This window comes from Schistocerca serialis, chromosome 1, assembly GCF_023864345.2.
Source record: "Schistocerca serialis cubense isolate TAMUIC-IGC-003099 chromosome 1, iqSchSeri2.2, whole genome shotgun sequence".
Classification (NCBI taxonomy): domain Eukaryota; kingdom Metazoa; phylum Arthropoda; class Insecta; order Orthoptera; family Acrididae; genus Schistocerca; species Schistocerca serialis.
Genome location: NC_064638.1, coordinates 1,052,938,247 through 1,052,962,485, shown reverse-complemented (window position 1 = coordinate 1,052,962,485; position 24,239 = coordinate 1,052,938,247). Strand labels below are relative to the sequence as shown.

General features: G+C 46.0%; 1 protein-coding gene across 4 annotated transcripts in view; it reads right to left on the bottom strand.

Moving 5' to 3' along the window:
• The window catches only part of LOC126415345 (uncharacterized), a 132,355-nt gene that overhangs the window by 65,306 nt on the left and 42,810 nt on the right, over positions 1-24,239 (bottom strand). For all 4 annotated transcript variants that reach the window (XM_050083423.1, XM_050083424.1, XM_050083425.1 and 1 more), the window contains 2 exons: positions 9,114-9,305; positions 1,543-1,660 (listed from right to left, as the gene is read on the bottom strand). In XM_050083423.1, the coding sequence (XP_049939380.1) occupies positions 1,543-1,660; positions 9,114-9,305 (310 nt within the window). The remainder of the gene's footprint in view (positions 1-1,542; positions 1,661-9,113; positions 9,306-24,239) is intronic.

Here is a 24,239-nt window from a genome sequence, read left to right as displayed (position 1 = left end):
ATCACATAACAGATAATCAGAGCACATGTACTGAGCTGTAGTAATACAACTTTTGGTCTTTATTACTTTGTCATGTGACAAATTGGAAAATTAAAGATCTGTGTTGGTCAGCTTCACCCCATGTCAATATTCCCTGTTCGTAAAAGTTTGTTTGGTCAGAGTATTGGCATCGGTGTACTGCTGATTTCACTTCTGCATCTATCGCAAAGCGTCGGGCGGTCAGGAATTTCTTCATGGAACCAAACAGATGAAAGTCCAATGGTGCAAGGTCCGAATTGTATGGTGGATGTTGGAGCACTTCCCATCCAAATTTTCTCATGAACAGGAGCAACAACATGGTGGCGGGCATAGTCATGATGAAGTCTGACACCGTCAGCATTAAAGTTGTGTCATTTGTCAAGTTAAGCATGTTTTAATGTAGACAGTAGTATTTACAGTGGAGCTGCGTTCAGCCAAGTCCACCAATAACACACCATGCACATCCCAGAAGACTGTCACAAGCGCTTTCCTAACAGACTGAATCACTTTGAATTCTTTTGATACTTGGGAATCGGCATGTTTCCACTCCATAGAAGACTGCTTGTTTAAGGGCATGTAGTGGTATGCCCACAACTCATCACCAGTGACAATTCCTTTCATAACGTCATGCCCATTTGTAGGGAATGCATTAAGTGATCCACATTTATCATCATTCGCCAAACGTTGTGGTTGTCTGTCAGGTTCTTAGGTATCCAGCAAGAAACAACTTTACAAAATTTCAATGTGTCATGACCAATAATGTACATTGCACCATAGGAAATGTTGAACTTTTGCAATAATATTCGCAGCTGCACATGCCAGTCTTTCAAAATTGCTGTCTCAATGGGTCTGACACTTTGCGGAGTTGCAGCTGTTACCAACTGCCCAGCGAGTGATTAATCACTAAGGTTCACATGGCCCTCTTGGAAGAATGGACACCACCTGGAGACATTTTTTTTGTCCACACAGTCATCCCCGTGCATGTCACACATGTCTCTCTGAATTTCACTTGGTTTATGCTCTTTGGCCCACAAATATTCAACTACACTGTGCAGCTCTTCACAAGTTGACAAAGGTAACATGTGCGCCATTTTTGTTTTGTAGCTCAGGCTTCTCCTGCTAGAGCAGCATGTGAAAACAAGATTCCCTCTATAGTGCAAACTTCAAACTATATTGTCAGGAAATTTCAACATGCCAGCTGCAGTACCAGGGGATAAAAAATTATTGTTTATTACTTTCCGATCCTCCCTCAATTAATTTTATGGTTGAAGTTCCTTGAGTCATAAAACCTGAGTTCAACTAATGCTGGCCAAGTATTTCAGGAATTAAGTCATATCCCATTATCTAGTACACTACAATATATTGGGATTCCAATTAGTTGTATTCAATCTGGAAAGCTTATGCACAAAAACCTACATTATCACTAACAATTTAAGTGTATAAAACATTAAATTTATTAGTTATCTTCCTACCTAAGGTAAGTACAAAATTATCAAAAAAGAAATGCAAACAATAACAACTTACATCAGACCAAGACATGAAGCTAGCTGCACTTTGATCCCAGCTAGATGAATCAGTATCAAAATACTCCAAATCTTGCAATTTGCTGAAAGAGTCCCTAAAAGGATCATCTGATGAAGCACTGAAAAAAAGTAGTAAAGGTATTAGCTTCAGTACTCACTGAACATTCGTCAATAAACCCCAGATTGCACATATTAATATACCCTTCCCACGAAGTAACTCAGCAAGAACCAAACGCTTGAGGTGGAGAGCAAGGGGGAAACAGCGAGGAGTAGAGTAAGGAGAAATGTCAAGGGGTAAGAGCTGTGGGAGAGTTGGGAATAGCCAAAGGGGAGGGGACGCAAGCACCAACAGGGAGGGGCACTCAGGGGCCGAAGAGAGGAAGACACACGGGGCGAGGGAGGGAGGGGGGAGTGCCAAAGGAGGGAGGAAGAAGGGAGGGGGGAGGGCCGAAGGAGGGAGGAAGAAGGGAGGGGGGAGGGCCGAAGGAGGGAGGAAGAAGGGAGGGGGAGGGCCGAAGGAGGGAGGAAGAAGGGAGGGGGGAGGGCCGAAGGAGGGAGGAAGAAGGGAGGGGGGAGGGCCGAAGGAGGGAGGAAGAAGGGAGGGGGGAGGACCAAAGGAGGGAGGAAGAAGGGAGGGGGGAGGGCCGAAGGAGGGAGGAAGAAGGGAGGGGGGAGGGCCGAAGGAGGGAGGAAGAAGGGAGGGGGGAGGGCCGAAGGAGGGAGGAAGAAGGGAGGGAGGAGGGCCGAAGGAGGGAGGAAGAAGGGAGGGAGGAGGGCCGAAGGAGGGGGGAAGAAGGGAGGGGGGAGGGCCGAAGGAGGGAGGAAGAAGGGAGGGGGGAGGGCCAAAGGAGGGAGGAAGAAGGGAGGGCCGGAGGAAGGAGGGAGGGCCGAAGGAGGGAGGAAGAAGAGAGGGGGGAGGGCCGAAGGAGGGAGGAAGAAGGGAGGGGGGAGGGCCGAAGGAGGGAGGAAGAAGGGAGGGGGGAGGGCCGAAGGAGGGAGGAAGAAGGGAGGGGGGAGGGCCGAAGGAGGGAGGAAGAAGGGAGGGGGGAGGGCCGAAGGAGGGAGGAAGAAGGGAGGGGGGAGGGCCGAAGGAGGGAGGAAGAAGGGAGGGGGAGGGCCGAAGGAGGGAGGAAGAAGGGAGGGGGTGGGCCGAAGGAGGGAGGAAGAAGGGACGGGGGAGGGCCGAAGGAGGGAGGAAGATGGGAGGGCGGGAGGAAGGAGGGAGGGGGGAGGGAGGAAGGAGGGAGGGGGGAGGGCCGAAGGAGGGAGGAAGAAGGGAGGGGGGAGGGCCGAAGGAGGGAGGAAGAAGGGAGGGGGGAGGGCCTAAGGAGGGAGGAAGAAGGGAGGGGGGAGGGCCTAAGGAGGGAGGAAGAAGGGAGGGGGGAGGGCCTAAGGAGGGAGGAAGAAGGGAGGGGGGAGGGCCAAAGGAGGGAGGAAGAAGGGAGGGCCGGATGAAGGAGGGAGGGCCGAAGGAGGAAGGAAGAAGAGAGGGGGGGAGGGCCGAAGGAGGGAGGAAGAAGAGAGGGGGGAGGGCCGAAGGAGGGAGGAAGAAGGGAGGGGGGAGGGCCGAAGGAGGGAGGAAGAAGGGAGGGGGGAGGGCCGAAGGAGGGAGGAAGAAGGGACGGGGGAGGGCCGAAGGAGGGAGGAAGATGGGAGGGCGGGAGGAAGGAGGGTGGGGGGAGGGAGGAAGGAGGGAGGGGGGAGGGCCGAAGGAGGGAGGAAGAAGGGAGGGGGGAGGGCCGAAGGAGGGAGGAAGAAGGGAGGGGGGAGGGCCGAAGGAGGGAGGAAGAAGGGAGGGGGGAGGGCCGAAGGAGGGAGGAAGAAGGGAGGGGGGAGGGCCAAAGGAGGGAGGAAGAAGGGAGGGCCGGAGGAAGGAGGGAGGGCCGAAGGAGGGAGGAAGAAGAGAGGGGGGAGGGCCGAAGGAGGGAGGAAGAAGAGAGGGGGGAGGGCCGAAGGAGGGAGGAAGAAGAGAGGGGGGAGGGCCGAAGGAGGGAGGAAGAAGGGAGGAGGGAGGAAGAAGGGAGGGGGGAGGGCCGAAGGAGGGAGGAAGAAGGGAGGGGGGAGGGCCGAAGGAGGGAGGAAGAAGGGAGGGGGAGGGCCAAAGGAGGGAGGAAGAAGGGACGGGGAGGGCCGAAGGAGGGAGGAAGATGGGAGGGCGGGAGGAAGGAGGGAGGGGGGAGGGAGGAAGGAGGGAGGGGGGAGGGCCGAAGGAGGGAGGAAGAAGGGAGGGGGGAGGGCCGAAGGAGGGAGGGGGGAGGGCCGAAGGAGGGAGGGGGGAGGGCCGAAGGAGGGAGGAAGGAGGAAGGGGGAGGGCCGAAGGAGGGAGGAAGGAGGAAGGGGGGAGGGCCGAAGGAGGGAGGAAAAAGGGAGGGCCGAAGGAGGGAGGAAAAAGGGAGGGCCGAAGGAGAGAGGAAAAAGGGAGGGCCGAAGGAGGGAGGAAAAAGGGAGGGCCAAAGGAGGGAGGAAGAAGGGAGGGGGGAGGGCCGAAGGAGGGAGGAAGAAGGGAGGGGGGAGGGCCGAAGAAGGGAGGGGGTAGAGAGAGGGAGGGCTGAAGGAGGGAGGGGGTAGGGCAGAAGGAGGGGCGGGGCATGGGGTGGGGGAGGCCAAAAAAGGGAGGGGGGGTGAGGTGGGGTGGGTGAGGGCCGAAAGATGGAGGGGGTAGGGAGGGGAGGGCGGAAAGAGGGAGGGGGTAGGGAGGGGAGGGCGGAAAGAGGGATGGGGTATGGAGGGGAGGGCGGAAAGAGGGAGTGGGTAGGGAGGGGAGGGCAGAAAGAGTGAGGGGGTAGGGAGGGGAGAGCGGAAAGGGGGACGGGGAGAGGGCTGAAAGGGGGACGGGGGGAGAGGGCTGAAAGGGGGACGGGGAGAGAGGGAGGGACGGAGGGGAAGGGAAGTGGAGGGACAGAAGAGGAGGGACATAAGGGAAGGGTAGGGGGAGCGACAAAAGGGAAGGGTAGGGGGAGGGACATAAGGGAAGGGTAGGGGAAGGGGAGGGACAAAAGGGGAGTGGAAGGGACAAAAGGGAAGGGGAGTGGAAGGGACAGACAGAAAGGGGAAGGGGAGGGACAAAAGGAAAGGGGAGGGACAAAAGGGAAGGGGAGGGACAAAAGGAAAGGGGAGGGACAAAAGGGAAGGGGAGGGACAAAAGGGAACAGGAGGGACGAAAGGGAAGGGGAGGCGAGGACAAAGGGGAGAGGGGGAGGGGAGGGACTAAGGAGTTGGGGACGAAGGGGTGAGGGGGAGGGGAGGGACTAAGGGGAGAGGGGGAGGGGAGGGACAAGGGGTGAGTGGCAGGGTGAAGGGGAGAGGGTGACGGGGAGGGACGAAGGGGAGAGGGTGACGGGGAGGGACGAAGGGGAGAGGGCGACGGGGAGGGACGAAGTGGGGAGGGGGGCACGAAGGAGAGGGCAGGAAGGGCAGGGAGGAAGGGGAGAGGTGGTGGGACGAGGTGTAGAGGGGGCAGGAAGAGGAGGAGGAGGGATGAAGGGAAGAGGGACGAAAGGGTAGGGGGCGTGACAAAGGGAAGAGGGGGACGAAATGAGAGGAGGTGGGGCAAGGGGAGAGGGTGCGAGAAAAAGGAGGGGGGAGGGACAATGGGGAAAGGAAAGGGGGAGGAGCGAAGGGGAGAGGCGGGGGACGAAGGGGAGTGGGGGAGGGTCGCAGGGGACGGGGGAGGGGAGGGGAGGGACTAAGGGGAGATGGGGACGGGGGAGGGGAGGGGAGGGACTAAGGGGAGATGGGGACAGACGAGGGGGACAGAGGGAGGGACGAGGGGGACAGAGGGAGGGACGGGGGGAGAGAGGGAGGGACGATGGGGAGAGGGTGAGAGGGTGAGGGCCAAAGTAGGGGAGGGCAGAGAACGAGGGGCAAGGCCAGGGAACTGGGGGGGGGGGGCGGGCAGACAGCGAGGGGGGCGGGCAGACAGCGAGGGGGGCGGGCAGACAGCGAGGGGGGCGGGCAGACAGCGAGGGGGGCGGGCAGACAGCGAGGGGGGCGGGCAGACAGCGAGGGGGGCGGGCAGACAGCGAGGGGGGCGGGCAGAGAACGAGGGGGGCGGGCAGAGAACGAGGGGGGCGGGCAGAGAACGAGGGGGGCGGGCAGAGAACGAGGGGGGCGGGCAGAAAACGAGGGGGGCGGGCAGAAAACGAGGGGGGCGGGCAGAAAACGAGGGGGGCGGGCAGAAAACGAGGGGGAAGGGCAGAAAACGAGGGGGAAGGGACAAAGGAAGAGGGCATGGACAGGTAGAGAACAAGGGGGAAGGGACAAAGGAAGAGGGCAGGGAAGGTCAGAGGGGAAGGGTCGAAGTAAGATAGAACGTAAGGTCCGATGGTAGATACAGGGAAAGGGCCAAAGGTAGATACAGGGGAAGAGCCAAAGGTAGAGAGGGGAAGAGCCAAACGTAGAGAGGGGAAAAGGGCTGAAGAAGAGAGGGGGCAGGGAAGAGGGTGAAAGGGGAAGGTCCGAAGGAAGAGAGGGGGGCAGGTCAAAGGGTGAAAGGGGGGCAGGGCAAAGGGTGAAAGGGGGTCAGGGCAAAGGGTGAGAGGGGAAGGGCCAAAGGAAGAGGGGGGAGAGCAGAGGATGAGAGGGGAAGGGCCAAAGGAAGAGGGGGGAGAGCAGAGGATGAGAGGGGAAGGACCAAGGGAAGACTGGGGTGGGGAAGGGCGAAGGGAAGAGTGGGGAGGGGAAGGGCCAAGGGAAGAGTGGGGAGGGGAAGAGCCAAGGGAAGAGTGGGGAGGGGAAGGGCCAAGGGAAGAGTGGGGAGGGGAAGGGCCAAGGGAAGAGTGGGGAGGGGAAGGGCCAAGGGAAGAGTGGGGAGGGGAAGGGCCAAGGGAAGAGTGGGGAGGGGAAGGGCCAAGGGAAGAGTGGGGAGGGGAAGGGCCAAGGGAAGAGTGGGGAGGGGAAGGGCCAAGGGAAGAGTGGGGAGGGGAAGGGCCAAGGGAAGAGTGGGGAGGGGAAGGGCCAAGGGAAGAGTGGGTGGGGGAAGGGCCAAGGGAAGAGTGGGGAGAGCAGTGGGCGAGAGGGGAAGGGTCAAGGGAAGAGAGTGGGGAGGGCTTAGGGTGAGGGGAAGGGCCAAAGGAAGAGACAGCGATGGGGCGGGAGAAGGGTGGGAAGGGGGATGGGGGAAGGGGGGAAGGGACGGGGAGGGGCGGGGGAAGGGATGGGGGAAGGGGGGAAGGGACGGGGAGGGGCGGGGGAAGGGATGAAGGAAGGGTGGGGGAAGGGACGATGCAGTGGGGGGAAGGTTCAACAGGGAGTGGGGGGAATGTTCGTTGGGTAGTTGGGGGAAGGGTTGACGGGGAGTGGGGGGAAGGTTCGACGGGAAGTGGGCGGGGGGGACAATGACATCAGAGGCAATGGCGGCAGAGGGGCACGAGTGGTGGGAAAGCAGGCGTCAGGGACAATAGCGCGGGGAGGGGGGTCACGAGTGGTGGGAGCGAGGGCTAGGGCAGCAGGAGGTGAGGTTAGCTGGGTCAGGGAAAGTAGGAGGAGGGGTAGCAGCTGGGCAGCACAGTAGGGGTTGGGGTGTAGTGGCTTGGTAGAAGGATATAGGGTTGTGGTGGGGGTACTGGGTTGTGGTGGGGATATAGATTTAAGAAAAGTTGTAGGGGTGATTGGTGGGGTAGGTTGTGTAGAGTCGAGAAAGTTGGCAGGTGTTAGAGGTGGGGTTGGGGGTGCAGAGTCAAGAAGGTGGTTAGGTGCACAAGGAGGTTTGATGGGTGTAGAGTCAACAAGGCGTGGGCATGTGAGTGCAGAGTGAAGCAACAATTGATGTGCTTATGGACAGGGGCAGGAGCAGATGCTCTATTGTGGGTAGTGGCTATGGTGATGACAGGAGGAGGAGGAGGAGGAGGAGGAGGAGCAGGGTGGGGGGGGGAGGGGCACAGTGCTCCTATGCAGGCTGTTAATGAAGGTACAAGAATATGGAGTAATTCTCAAATATGTGTCTCGAAGACTTCTTATATAATAGAACCCAGCATGTTACCCTTGATGGTGAGTGTTCATCAGAAACAAGGGTATCATCAGGAGTTCCCTGGTGAAGTGTGACAGGACTGCTGCTGTACTCTATATCCATAAACGATTTAGTGGACAGAGTGGGCAGCAGTCTGCTGTAGTTTGCTGATGATGCCGTGGTGTACGGTAGGAAGTCAAACTTGAGTGAATGTAGGAAGATGCAAGACAAAGTGGGCGTTTGTCGAATGGCAGCTAGCCCTAAATGTGGAAAAATGTAAGTTAATGTGGATGAGCAGGAAGAACAAACCTGTAATGTCCTGTTGACACAATCAAATCAGTTTAAATATCTGTGCGAAATGCTGCAAAGCAATATGAGGTGGAACAAGCATGTGAAAATTGTGATAGGGAAGGCAAATGGTTGACTTCCATTTATTGGGCGAATTTTAGGAAGGAGTGGTTCATCTGTAAAGAAGACCATATATAGGACGCTGGTGTGACCTGTTCTTGAGTACTGCTCAAGGTTTGGGATCCGCGTCAAGTCGGATGAAGGAAGACATTGAAGAAATTCAGAGGAGGGCTGCTAGTTTTGTTCCTGGTAGGTTTCAACAAAATGTAAGTGTTAAGGAGATGTTTCGGTTACTCAAATGGGAATCCCTGGAGGGAAGGCGCCCTTCTTTTCGAGAAACACTATTGAGTAAATTTAGAGAACCAGCATTTGAAGCTGACTGCCAAACGATTCTGCTGCCACCAACACACATTCTGTGTAAGGACCATGAAGATAAGATACAAGAAATTAGGGCTCATACAAAGTCATTAAAGACAATTGCTTTTCCCTTGTTCTATTTGCGAGTGGTACAGGAGGGGAAATGACAAACAGAGGTACAGGGTACATCCGCCACGCACTTTACAGTGACTTGAGGAGTATCTATGTAGATGTAGAGGCAATGGGGTGGGATAGGATCTATGGTGGCAGGGGTAGGACCTACACTGGGGGTGTAGAGGCTATGGTGGTGGGAGTTAGGGGTGAGGGGGTTAGACGTAAGACAGTAGCTAGGAGTAGAGGGACAGGGACAGTATGTGCAGGGGCAGAGTGGCAGAAGCCAAGGGTGAGGAGGTGTAGGAGTAGGTGTAGGAGTAGGTGTAGGAGTAGGTGTAGGTGTAGGAGTAGGTGTAGGTGTAGGTGTAGGTGTGGGTGTGGGTGTGGGTGTGGGTGTGGTTGGGGTTGGGGTTGGGGTTGGGGTTGGGGTTGGGGTTGGGGCAAGGGGGGAGGGATGTAAGTTTGAATGTTAAGCTTCTATGTTCAACTTCAATGAATTACAGTGCAAGTAGTTATTTCATTCATTCCATTATTAGTCAGATGTATTAGTATGGTCAAATTACGAAAATACAAATTAAGTTTAAAGTAGAAAACGGTGCAATTATGACCTGTCAGGAGTGCAACTATGACAGTCACAATTACCCACTCTTTTCATAAAATAATGTGTGGTCTTCAGTAATATAACAACTTAAAACTATCATCAGATCACATAGAAAATGTGTACTTACTTGCTCCATGCCACAATGTCTCAGGTAAAATAATTTGCTTTAATACTTAATTATTTAAAGAAAGCAGATAAAACTCACGAGTTGTCACTGTCTTCTTGTTTAGCACCAGCTGTACTTCCATAATGAATATTTACTGGCATTGACAATGCCATATGAGAGAGATTGAAAGGATCCTTTGAATCCGAGGCATAATGCATAACATCAGCTGTCATTTCATCAACTGGTTCTGGAAGTTGCTGTCTGTGTCTAAGCTGAATTTTTTCACTTGTTCTGTAAAGGGCAAAAAATATTTCATCAGTAATTCCTTTCCACTATAAGTGCCCAGCAGAATGTTTTTTAATCCAACTTTAAACTATTCACACAAACGAATGATGGTAAACCAAATGCCAGAACATTCAAACAATAATAAATTACAACAAAAAACCCTAGAAGACATATATACTTCAGCAAATTATTGAATACGTGTATCTGACTTTTCTCTCTTAATGTTAGCCTCTTTGAAGTCCTAGTACTACAATCACAGTTTTTCACTATTTTTTGAGAAAATATAAATATTGGTAACTATAAATGGCATTAATGAATACATACACTGATGAGCCAAAACCTTATGACCATTGCAACCACAACATCGGATGCCACTTGGTGGCGTTGGAGGAACAAGACGCAGTAACAAAAGTTTGTAAGTGGATCAGACATGGACAGGTGATAACCCTAGCGAAGATGTTGTTGTTGTTGTGGTCTTCAGTCCTGAGACTGGTTTGATGCAGCTCTCCATGCTAATCTATCCTGTGCAAGCTTTTTCATCTCCCAGTACCTACTGCAACCTACATCCTTCTGAATCTGCTTAGTGTATTCATCTCTTCGTCTCCCTCTACGATTTTTACCCTCCACGCTGCCCTCCAATACTAAATTGGTGATCCCTTGATGCCTCAGAACATGTCCTACCAACCGATCCCTTCTTCTGGTCAAGTTGTGCCACAAACTACTCTTCTCCCCAATCCTATTCAATACTTCCTCATTAGTTATGTGATCTACCCATCTAATCTTCAGCATTCTTCTGTAGCACCACATTTCGAAAGCTTCTATTCTCTTCTTGTCCAAACTATTTATCGTCCATGTTTCACTTCCATACATGGCTACACTCCATACAAATACTTTCAGAAATGACTTCCTGACACTTAAATCTATACTCGATGTTAACAAATTTCTCTTCTTCAGAAATGCTTTCCTTGCCATTGCCAGTCTACATTTTATATCCTCTCTACTTCGACCGTCATCAGCTATTTTGCTCCCCAAATAGCAAAAGTCCTTTACTACTTTAAGCGTCTCATTTCCTAATCTAATTCCCTCAGCATCACCCGACTTAATTAGACTACATTCCATTATCCTTGTTTTGCTTTTGTTGATATTCATCTTATATCCTCCTTTCAAGACACTGTCCATTCCATTCAACTGCTCTTCCAAGTCCTTTGCTGTCTCTGACAGAATTACAATGTCATCGGCGAACCTCAAAGTTTTTATTTCTTCTCCATGAATTTTAATACCTACTCCGAATTTTTCTTTTGTTTCCTTTACTGCTTGCTCAATATACAGATTGAACAACATCGGGGAGAGGCTACAACCCTGTCTTACTCCCTTCCCAACCACTGCTTCCCTTTCATGTCCCTCGACTCTTATAACTGCCATCTGGTTTCTGTACAAATTGTAAATAGCCTTTCGCTCCCTGTATTTTACCCCTGCCACCTTTAGAATTTGAAAGAGATTATTCCAGTCAACATTGTCAAAAGCTTTCTCTAAATCTACAAATGCTAGAAACGTAGGTTTGCCTTTCCTTAATCTTTCTTCTAAGATAAGTCGTAAGGTTAGTATTGCCTCACGTGTTCCAGTGTTTCTACGGAATCCAAACTGATCTTCCCCGAGGTTGGCTCCTACTAGTTTTTCCATTCGTCTGTAAAGAATTCGTGTTAGTATTTTGCAGCTGTGACTTATTAAACTGAGAGTTCGGTAATTTTCACACGTGTCAACATCTCCTTTCTTTGGGATTGGAATTATTATGTTCTTCTTGAAGTCTGAGGGTATTTCGCCTGTTTCATACATCTTGCTCACCAGATGGTAGAGTTTTGTCAGGACTGGTTCTCCCAAGTCCGTCAGTAGTTCCAATGGAATGTTGTCTACTCCGGGGGCCTTGTTTCGACTCAGGTCTTTCAGTGCTCTGTCAAACTCTTCACGCAGTATCATATCTCCCATTTCATCTTCATCTACATCTTCTTCCATTTCCATAATATGGTCCTCAAGTACATCGCCCTTGTATAGACCCTCTATATACTCCTTCCACCTTTCTGCTTTCCCTTCTTTGCTTAGAACTGGGTTTCCATCTGAGCTCTTGATATTCATACAAGTCGTTCTCTTATCTCCAAAGGTCTCTTTAATTTTCCTGTAGGCAGTATCTATGTTACCCCTAGTGAGATAGGCCTCTACATCCTTACATTTGTCCTCTAGCCATCCCTGCTTAGCCCTTTTGCACTTCCTGTCGATCTCATTTTTGAGACTTTTGTAGTCCTTTTTGCCTGCTTCATTTACTGCATTTTTATATTTTCTCCTTTCATCAATTAAATTCAATATTTCTTCTGTTACCCAAGGATTTCTACTAGCCCTTGTCTTTTTACCTACTTGATCCTCTGCTGCCTTCGCTACTTCACCCCTCAAAGCTACCCATTCTTCTTCTACTGTATTTCTTTCCCCCATTCCTGTCAATTGTTCCCATATGCTCTCTCTGAAACTCTGTACAACCTCTGGTTTAGTCAGTTTATCCAGGTCCCTTCTCCTTAAATTCCCACCTTTTTGCAGTTTCTTCAGTTTTAATCTACAGGTCATAACCAATAGATTGTGGTCAGAGTCCACATCTGCCCCTGGAAATGTCTTACAATTTAAAACCTTGTTCCTAAATCTCTGTCTTGCCATTATATAATCTATCTGATACCTTTTAGTATCTCCAGGATTCTTCCAGGTATACAACCTTCTTTCATGATTCTTGAACCAAGTGTTAGCTATGATTATGTTCTGCTCTGTGCAAAATTCTACTAGGTGGCTTCCTCTTTCATTTCTTAGCCCCAATCCGTATTCACCTACCATGTTTCCTTCTCTCCCTTTTCCTACACTCGAATTCCAGTCACCTATGACTATTAAATTTTCGTCTCCCTTCACAATCTGAATAATTTCTTTTATTTCATCATACATTTCTTCAATTTCTTCGTCATCTGCAGAGCTAGTTGGCATATGAACTTGTACTACTGTAGTAGGCATGGGCTTCGTGTCTATCTTGGCCACAATAATGCGTTCACTATGCTGTTTGTAGTAGCTACCCGCATTCCTATTTTCCTATTCATTATTAAACCTACTCCTGCATTACCCCTATTTGATTTTGTGTTTATAACCCTGTATTCACCTGACCAAAAGTCTTGTTCCTCCTGCCAACGAACTTCACTAATTCCCACTATATCTAACTTCAACCTATCCATTTCCCTTTTTAAATTTCCTAACCTACCTGCCTGATTAAGGGATCTGACATTCCACGCTCCGATCCGTAGAACGCCAGTTTTCTTTCTCCTGATAACGACATCCTCTTAAGTAGACCCCGCCTGGAGATCCGAATGGGGGACTATTTTACCTCCGGAATATTTTACCCAAGAGGACGCCATCATCATTTAATCATACAGTAAAGCTGCATGCCCTCGGGAAAAATTACGGCTGTAGTTTCCCCTTGCTTTCAGCCGTTCGCAGTACCAGCACAGCAAGGCCGTTTTGGTTATTGTTACAAGGCCAGATTAGTCAATCATCCAGACTGTTGCCCTTGCAACTACTGAAAAGGCTGCTGCCCTTCTTCAGGAACCACACGTTTGTCTGGCCTCTCAACAGATACCCCTCCATTGTGGTTGCACCTACGGTACGGCTATCTGTATCGCTGAGGCACGCAAGCCTCCCCACCAACGGCAAGGTCCATGCTTCATGGGGGGGCTAGCGAAGATATGGGCATCAAATGGGGAATCATAATTGACTTTGTCGTTGGGTCAACATGTCAACACATACAGGTGGTCTGCTGCGGAGGTCCATGTTCAACAATGTACAAATAATGATGATGCCCCTAGCGAAGATATGGGCATCAAATGGGGAAATTCACTGAGATAAGTGACTTTGACAAGAGCAGATTATTATTACGCAGAGCCTCTGAATGAGTATCTTGAAAACAGTGAAGCTCGTCAAATGTGGCATCTACTGTGAGAGGTAGGAGGAACTGAAACTACCACTGGACGCTAAATCATTGCATGTGCACGGCTCTTCACAGAATGTGAGGTTCGGAGACTTGTCTGCTCTATAAAGTATGATATTGGTGATCTGTGGCTTCTCTGCTGAAAGAGCACAATGCTGGTGCAAACAGGCACATCATTATTTGTACATTGTTGAACATGGACCTCCGCAGCAGACCACCTGTATGTGTTGACATGTTGACCCAACGACAAAGTCAATTATGATTGCAGTCAGCATGGGACCATCAGGATTCAACCACCGATCAATGGAAACATGTCGGTTCTTCAAGCGAATCACATTTTTGCTACACTAGGTTGGTGGTTGTCTACACAAAAGTCATCATGAAGGTGAACCGCAGCTCGAAATGTACAGCACATCATCGATGCAGGCTGGTGTGACCAATATTGTGTTATGGGAGAAATTCTCCTGCACTTGTATGGGACCTGTGGTAGTAATCGAAGACACGCTGACAGCTGCGAATCATCTGCATCCCTTCATGCTTTATGTCTTTCCTGATGGCAATATCACCTTTCAGGAGTATAATTGTCCATGTCTCGAAAATAGAACCACGCTACAGTTGTCAGAGGAGTATTACAGTGAACTGACATTGATGTCTCGGCTACCAAATTCACCCGATGTAAGTCATATTGAAGCCATCTGGGTCACTACCAGGTGCCATCACCATATATGCAAATCAGCAGCCTGTTATTTATTCAAGTTACACGACTTGTGCATGGACATCTAATGCCACATACCTCCAAAAACCTACCAACATACCATCAGATCCCTGATACACAGAACTGGTGACGTTTTTCATTCCAAAGACGCACAAACAAGCTATTAGGCAGGTGGTTATACTGTTTTAGTTCATTAGTGTATACTGTTAAGCAGCAGTCAAAAAACTAGAATTTGTTTTTTGACTCACAGGAGAGCTTCACAGAAAAGATCACAAATCTGAATTGGTAGATGCTTGAAGGTACACGGCAATTATCCCACTAAAGTACTTACAAAGTTTCAAGAACTGGCTTTCAATGATCTATTTATTGCTGCCGTAGAGATTGTGATGGCAAGATTAGGATTAATAACAGCATTAATTACAGAGGCATTTCAACAATCATTCTTCCTGTGCTCTATCACAAATGGAACAGGAAGAAGCCTTAATAACTTGCTGGGACAATGGGAAGTACCCACTGTCATGCTCTTCACAGTGGTTTGCACAGTGTGGATGAAGAAGTTCAATACTATCCACACAATTCTGAAAATAAATAATAGAAGAATCAAGGAATATAGTAGAGGCCCCACCCCCTCGTATTCCTCCTGGTATGCATCGTTTGCTCCCACTGTGACTTCGCAGACAAAACTAGATTAATTTACAGAGCACACAAATGCATTTCAACTATCTTTCCCCACACACTCCAAATAAAATTGGAATATGAAGAAGCCCTAATATTTGATATGATGGATGCTTTCTATTGACATAATCTTCAGTGGTTAGCAGAGTATGTATATCAATTATTGACTTGAACCATTTGCAGATTTATTTTTTTTTTTTTTTTCAAATACTTTGCTGCCTTTTCTGCACAAGGACTGGCACTACTATTTACTCCTACACTTGTGTCATCTTCAAGAACGAAACATCTATCTTATGATAAGCCAAGTGGCAGGTCATTTATTTACATAAGAACAACAGAAGATACATAAGAACAACAGAAGATACATATGAACAACAGAAGAGGCAAAATAAAATACTGCGATAAACCACAGCTGATTTGTTCAAATTCTGATTGCCTACTTCCTTTTGATTGATATCGTACAGTTAATACAGAGAATGGAATGGGCAAGTGGTTCTCTGCTGGAGATGGGTGGAGGGTGCAGGTGTCAAAAGTTCTTTATTGTTAACTAGCATGCTTGCAGTAAGCAGGCAACAAGCATTTAACTTTGCACTCAGGAACACCAGTGTGGATGCATCCCTGTAAGCGCTTCTCAAAGAGTAAGTCCAGTAGCCAGCAACTTCGGTTATCAGTGCATGCTGAGCAGCTGGCTGTTACCAAGTCAGGATGGCATGACAGGGTCTTGCCTTGGGTGTCCTGAGTGAGGTAGGCCAGTGGCTAGCCTAGTTGAGACAGCAGTAACATCCAGATGACAAACCCTGGACCGATCTCTGGGGTGATGCATCTGGCATCATAGGACGCCAGTGGCATGGAACTGGGATGATCTCCATCCATACTTTGGACCTGTGGCGGACGGAGGACCTCCAGCTGACAGTGTCATGGAGATGGCAGCCAAGTGAAGGTGACATGATGGCTAGGCCCTTAGGCAGCAGTCAGTTTGCAGACCAGCAGCATCAATGACAAATGCCTCAGAAGAATGTCAGTGACTCCATAGCAGAGACTGACACACAATGGATGTCACTGGATAGCCCAACTGTATCAATGATCTACTAGGCTAGCCTAGAAGTATATATACATGAAAAGGGGGTTGTTAATGGGGAAGAAAAGTACTCGTGAATACTTCAGTACCTTTGAACCTTCTTGAAGGCTGGATATAACCAGAGAAATGGGTTGGTACTGAGGAATTTGTCAGTATGTTGAAATGCTGCTTCGGTTGACTGCAACCAATGCCTTGAATTTGGCAATGGGCTCCTGCCTGGACCTGTCCCATTACAATATGGAACTCATACAGGTCATCACTTCAGTCCAGATGCAGTGCCAAGGCAATGCAATGACTCGAGACCTTCCTGCACACAGGTGGGCAAACATCTGGCACACAGTCAGACAGCCAGGCTGCAGCCTACACGACTGCAATTCAGAAATGTTTAATGCCACTACACTACAATACTGGTGATGATGAAATGCTATTATTGGAACTGGAAGAAACCTGAGATAAGTGATTTGTGAGACACAAATGTCTGCCAATAATAATGATTAAAGTCACAACGTGTCTGAGAGCATCGCTGTAATTATGAAATCTGAGACTTGTACATATGTGACAGCCCAAACTAAAACAGTCTGTTGTAAACCAGTTGTTGGTCTCTCTAGCTGTCACTGAGCTGTCTGGTTGAGCTGATTTTGCACTGTTGATTAGTGTGTTTTTGTCATAAACAAAATTTTTGAACCAACCTTAAGGCCACTGAAAGATAATTTATGCACATTAAGATCAAGACTAGGCCCTGTACCACCTCTCTTGGGACCCCACTTTACATTTACCCATTCTGAGGTTGAGTTCATCCCTGTGACACAAAATCAGTGAGATTCTCTGTTATGAAGGTAAGACTTCCAACTTTGTCGATAGCACTACATTTCAGAAGCATCTATTTTCTTCTTGGACTTTGCATTCTACTTATCTGTGCTGTTTAACATCCATTTTTTCATTTCTGTACAAGGCTACACTCCACACAAAAAATTTCCAAAATTAATTCCTTTATGTTGGGTGTTAAAAGTCTCTTTCTTTTTTGGAAACCTGATCTTACTATTCGAAATTATCTTTTGTATCATCTTTACCTCTGCCATCAATCATTTTGCTTTCAGCAGATCAGAACTCATCTACTGCTTTCTGCATCTCATTTCCCAATCTAATGCTCTCGCCAACTACATTTCATTACTCTTATTGATTTTCATCTCACAACCCCTTTGGAAGATACTATACATGTCATTGAACTGCTCGTCCAAGTCCTATGGTGTTAGTGGCAAACCCCAAGTTTATTTCCCTCCGTCTAAACCAGGACGGCTCAATCCGTTGATTGCAATGAACCAGTCAATTTGCTTGGCTTCATGAGCTGATCTTTCATGATCTTTGTCCAAACTCTGTTTACAGAAGCTACTTCTGTAAAATACGTGTTTTTTGAAAATAAGTATTTTGCACGTGTTATGAGAAGATAAATCTGACAACACTGTCTTTGCCTCTTTCATATCCAGAGTATTTTAGTGCCTTTAACACTCACACCAAGCAACAGCCTTTCCTCCAGCTTGGTAAGATTGCTACTCACAAACTTGGCACTTTGTGAGTGAGGGTTGCAGGGAAAGCATTCAGCGTTTGCTGTGTCATGAGGTGCAGTGTGCAGGAAGGTGGTCTGGTGGGAGAGGGCAGGGTGAGGTGGGGTGGGGAGGGGAGGGAGGGGGGTGGAGGAAAGGAAGCAGCTCTGCCTCCAGTAGGCAACACAAACTTCTATGTTTGATCTTACATGAACGAACAATATGAATGACGGAGGTGGTGATGCGTAAAATACTTTGTGTTATGGAAATAGATATTGCTGTTCGTATTGACATGTCAAATAACCGCCTCATCAGTCATTTTCAAAACAACTGTGATCAAAATAGTACAATACACATCACAATGCTAGCACAGCTCAGCGACACTACAATCAATACCAGCAAATAGTATGCTGTACAACTGGCAACGAACATCTCCAAACCATTACAGCATGAAGTCTGCCGACCGTTGCCGAATGCTAATGACTGGAAATAGAGTCTACGCTTTAAGGAGTACTGCTATCTTTGATGGCACAACATATTGATATTGTACTTACTTACCACTGGCTTCTGGAACTTTTGGAGTACACCTTTTCTCTGTGAAAGCACTGTCTTGCTAGATCAAGACAAAGCCTCAGCACTAAGGGTCATGTGCCATCTTTTATGGAGAGAAGAGATAGTATCGAACTTCTGTATGGAGTGGTCATGCATTGTCATGCCATAGATAAGTAACATGTAGAACCTGGTAGAATTTGGAATTTATATTTGAAAGTATATGCGATTGCAGTCTTTCTCGGCGTATTCCACTGACGAATTCTTCTCAGGTCATCAGCTGGGTGGTGGCGTCATCTTGTCACGTTTCAATGACTTTCGTACCCATCATCTTCTGGCGAAGTGATGGGCGGAAAACTCATTGAAATGTTACAACAAGACGACGCCACCACCCAGCTGATAACCAGAGAAGAATTCATCAGTATATCTGAAAGTGTTACATCGGTTTATAGAAGCAAAGTATTTCAATAATTTCATGGAAAAGCACATGGGAATAATTTAGAGATTTATGGTTGATACAGCTTCACATTTGAGGATCAGTCATTGTTATGGAGAAACACAGCCATCATGGTAGAGAAACACATTGATAACGAAATGTAAACGAATAAGCTTCTATGTTTCATTAATGTGGAAATGCAATGCAGCAATTAATGGTTTAGAGTGAAGGCAAAATAAACGTAACTGTTAAATGAGACTTTATCAGTGTAGGCATTGTTAAGGAAATGTGTTAAGTGCAAAAGAAACAAGAAACTAATTTGACTTGTTTTGTTGTTATTTCAAAGCGACATTCTTTCTTCTTTAATTAAGTAACTATAAAATTTGAGAAGTATAAGTGACACATTTTCATTTAAGGCACATGGTCATGTTATTTTCGTGTAATCTCTATTTAAACCTTCCATACTTTAGTCTGACAGTCAGACAGTGCAAAAATAAACAGAAAAGTCATTAATGAGAAAAGTGAGGAGCTTTACAATGTGCCAAGTTATACTTCTCACTTAGTAATGTGTTACTGGCAAGAAAATGCAGTTAAACACAGAAAAGTTTACCACTTCTCTGAGGAATGAGAACAGTTTTTTGTTATAGTGCATAAAGATACGTAATGCTGCTTTAGTCATATCTAAAATGGGAAATACTGAATGACATTTTAGAACACTTCACAAAAGCTCCAAACTGGAAGCAGTGGCTGGTAGTGAGTTGAGGATGAAGAAACTTTCTAATATTATAAGTAAATTACAATCACAACAATCACTTTTTGTAAAGCCTATAAGTATGACTGTGCATGCTTTGTAGAGACATTTTGAAAATGGCACACATTATGAGTATCTTTGCAAAAATTGTAAATTCAATTTGATCACAATCACTGCTGAGAAGAAAGTTTAGAATGCTACTAGAAGAGATGGTTAGCCTATGTGGAGACCTGCTATTCTGCACCAAAGTTTAATGGCTGAGTAGAGGTAACAGATTTAGAGAACTTCTGCCAGCAATAAAATCTTTTGTGTCTGAAAGAGAGGGAGATTACTTATAACTGTACAAGTTGAGCTGCTTGTTGAACCTGCCATCTGTAACTGATACAACATTTTAGCTAAATGAGTTAAACAAAGAACTTCAAGGAAAAACTAAACCATCATAATTCTAAATCTAAGGTGATTCATGCAAAAAGTTGACCTTCGAATAGTACAGTTACAGAAAACAGAACGTACACACTTTCTTTAAATATATTCACACCTGAAGGATCAACAAAAATCATTAGAGCAAAAGTCTGCAAAGTAGTATATGGCCAACCTGACAGCACTGAAGACAGAGTCTGAAAATAAATTTTTAGATTTCGAGACAGTGGAATCTGTTCTAGCTTTCACAACTCAACCTTTCCAAAAACTGGATGTGGAAGATATTTCAAGTGAAATGAGTACTCTTTTCTATGCAGTGAGACTGAACCGTAAGGAAATAAATCAGTTCAAAATGACTTTTCCTAAAAGTCACGATACAATCAAGATATCTTCTGGAAATTAGTGAATGTAGAAACCTACCCTAACATTTTAAAAGTGCCATCATACATTTTATTGTTTTCTGGATCAACATACCTATGAGAGGCAACAATTTACACAGCAAGAAATAAACAGACCTGTCCTCGTCTTTCAGACTGTGCAACGCTTTATCTGACAAATTATTCACGAGATTATTGTAAACTTGCCAATGACATGCATAGCCAAGTATCTCACTAAACATTTTTCAACGTTTATGATGGTATGCATTTTAATTTTTTTTTTTCACATGCGTAATCCCCTGAAAATTGAGTAGCAGGCCTACAACCTTTGATGAAGAGAAAATTAACTTATGTATTTGGTGCAATTAAAATTGTTAATTTTGTCTGTGGTGTTGGTTTGTGCTTAAACATTAACAAATTTTTAAGTCAGCTGATCACTAAATGAACAAATTGCATGCAGTACATCTCAAGCCTGAAAAGGTTGAGCACCCCTTCTCTAATCCATCCTTACTCCTCTCTGTCACCACCACTGAACAATAGTCGACAATGTTCACACCAACGTACTATCTACAACCTCCTACTCTCATTAATCTCTCCCCCTTCTTCGTCTCCCATGGTCCTCACAACAACTAGATTCCTCTCATTCTGCAGTCTGAGTGACATGGCTTTTCTTTTTAACCTTTCCTAACTACTATTTTCTCCTCAACAATGAAGGGAAGTAGTTTAGAAGGCTAACAACGTGTGTACTTATATGTGTGTGTCTAACAGCAGTATAGGTCAAACAGGATATGGTGGCCAATGCGCAGTACCCAGTTTTCGCCCAAAATGCTGGGCACGTTCATTCATTTGTTCATAAGGTGAGGCCGACACGTGTTTGCCACCTTTTGGCCAGTCAAAGATGACAGAATCAATGTGCACGCCCTGCACTCCTTCTCAAACGATTTTACGGAAACTACTGGGTAAAAAAAAAATTAATTTTTGCTTTACTTGTAGCTTTATGTGTCAGGTTCCCTATGATGTGCCCATCATTTCATTAATGGTCATAGTTAGTGTGATATTTATGTGGAAGTAAGACACTGCAAGTAATTCAAAAAAGTTTGCAATGAAAAGTAGGTGTCAGTATGATTTTGCATTTGGTATGTATTACATAATGTGTTCCTGCATATTAAATTTAGCGAACATATTGAATTTTTCTTTAGATCTGTGTGGAGGTCTGTCACAATTCTCGATAAAGTTGATTTGACGTAGCACAATCATTTGCAATCAGACTGCACCAGCAATAAAGCCAGACTGAAATATCGACAACATTCCTCATATTTCACAAACAGTTTGAGATACTGAAATGAGATTTTGGCAAATTATAGCACACAGACAGGACAGTATTTTGTCGTATAGTTATTATGCAAAACTTCATTATCAAATGTGCTATTCCACTAACTACTGACTTTTCCAATGAAAGAGTTAATTTTTAAAGGCCATCGGTACCTGGTGATATGGGAAATGCTATGGGTTTTGGAACAAAATAAGTGAAGTCATTAAATGTTTATTCTGTACTGAGGATGCGCTTTTTCATAAGATGCTGACCTAACTTTTTCTCAGTTCTTTCTTTCCCTTATGCCATAGTCCCACAGCGATCCCAGGGTCGGCGTAGTTACAACAGATTTGGCAATGGTAGTTTTAGGGATGGCCGGATGCCCCTCCTGCCGCCAGCCCGAACCCCCCAGGACAGAATCAGTGCATCCCAACTGTCTGCGTCTAGTGTAAATCATGAAATAGTGCAGATGTTTTTCAAATGTCTGTGACGCGTGTAACTGAGGCGGAACGTGGGGACCAGCCCGGTATTCACCTAGCAGGATGTGGAAAACTGCCTAAACACCACATCCAGGCTGGCCAGCACACCGGCACTCAGCATTAATCCGCCAGGCGGATTCGATTCGGGGCCGGTGCGCCCGAGTCCAGGAAGCAGCACATTAGCGCTCTCGGCTACCCTGGCAGGTCTTACTTTTCCTCAGTTCCTCACGTAATAAGCCACTGTTTCAGAATTCTCTTGCAATTGCATCTGTCCAACATGTTAGTGAGGTGAGACTGGGTAAACTCCACTAAAATAAGCAAATTTTAACATTGCAACAACAGAAATGCATAGGTTTTACTTAAAGATTCCCCACTTGTGACAAATCTCTGGAGATTACAAATGGCACTGCTCTGGAAGTTGCAAATGGTTAATGAACCAGGTGAAAATAAATAGCCACATTTTCAGTGGAATTCTTTTTAGATACTAACCAAAGACTATGTGACAGATCTTTCTGAATGGTCACCATGCAAATGTGGTTGTGCATGGGACCCGTGTAATATTTACAAAAAATGTGAGTGTAGGCTTCTGATTAGAAAAGCACTTCCCTTCCAGCACTCAGCATTTCCCCTACAATGCCTACTTGCAGCCCCCACCACTACCACTCTCCCCACACATGCCCTGTTATCTGCGCATCTACCAGCCATGGTGTTTTGCATGCACTATACTAAATTTTTTGCCTCCTGAAGGGAAGTGCTAGCCAGAAATTGTGTCCCATGTTTTTTTAATGTAAGGGTTCCTCAGCGCAGCATATAAGAAGCAACGTTAACTGCGATAAGAGATCAATCCCCTTCCCAAACAGTCTTAGTCACAAGGCAATAACTCTCTCTGCTGATTACAGGACATCATCACAACCACTGGAGGGGAAAAAATCAACTCCTAGAACAAAAAACACATTAAACAATCAAGGAAGTTTGCTCTGTTGTACATTACACATAAAAACAAAATATGCCACGAATTTCAGTTATAAGAGGAAAATTACATTTGAATGAGATGCCGTTGCTACCCATAGTGTAACAAATGCAAAATTACCAAGAATGAATATTGTCAACTAAAGTTGTGAGAGACACGTATTAGAAACATAATTTCATCAGCATTGTGTTTAAAGACACGGCCACCTCCAACTAATTGGCTGGAATGTTTGGTTGGGAAATGCTGTGCTCGCTGCTTTTTGTTGGCCAATTACTGTGGCCAGAAAACATCACTGTGGGAATTTGCCAAATACAAATAAACTTGCTGTGGTATATGGGTAATTTGAATAGAGTTAAATATAGTTTCGCAGTACTTATAGCTACTTATTCAAATGTCCCTTCAGCTGAATATTTATTGAATTTTAGTATCTGTAATTTAAAACATATTCATATGTTAAAAGAATTAACTGCCAATTTCAACACCCCTCTACCACCATCAAGCATAAATGGAGTTCTAATTAATGTTCATTAGTCTCAAAATTGTACAATTAAGCTGAAAAATACCAAGCAGTGTTTTTCATAACCAGTGCCAACCTCTTTCTTCAAAATAATTTTTCCAATCCGACATTTTCACCGACTTATTGTGTATGTATAATTATGCCAGCAGTAAAGCAGAAACTAACAGCTTTACAGCTTTGTACCACTTTTGTCTTTTTCAGTTCACATCACAGTATTCATTGCCACTAATCTAATTTAAGCATTACTACGCCACTTGTCATGGTCGTCAGTAGAGAAGCCAATACGTGAAAGTACAATGCTGAGAAATTCTTAAACTTGACAAGACAAATTAGACCCTCTGGAAACAATACGGCAGTAGTTAAAAGGTAATAGTGTCCAGCACTTTTTATGCATTTGTACACATTGGTAATGCTCATCATTTTAAGAAAAATATTTCAAAATTGGCTGCTCTGGTATTTCCTGAAACACATTCTTTAAGATGTAGCTCCACTGACCTACACTCAACAATGAGGGAAGCAATATATATTTCACATGTGCGTGTGTGTGTTTTCTATTTCTTGACTTTATGTTTGCTGTTTTATACCAGTTGTGAGAAAGAGAAAAATAATAGAAATTTTATCCTAGCAGTGTAAAAATCTACCAGACTATAGAGTTCCTTGTTACTTGAGTCTACATCAAAAGCGTTAAGTTATGACACCTGAACTAATAGTGTGAGGAGAGAAGTGTTTTGAAGTTTTACTGTGCAACAGACTGCAAATAAGGGTGTGAACTAGAGTTAAAAGATGAAACAGCCCAGCATCACCAAAATAAGCACGGAATCCATCAGCAATTTCACAGTCAATATTTGTAAATTGTAAAATACCCATAAAGCACTTAACAGACAAACATCATGTGGCTGCAGTGCAGTTTGCACTGGGCAAAAACATTTCTAGCTCTAAATTACAGCACTAGTCACATAATATTAAGGGAACAGTAGAAGGGATATATATATAAATAATACAATGCTATGGGTAACATTTGTTTTTATTTTAGTACTGTACATCAAAAACATTGCACACTACATCAGATTGAAAAGCTTCCTCTTATTTCCTAAGTTTTTATTCCTGCAACTGTCAT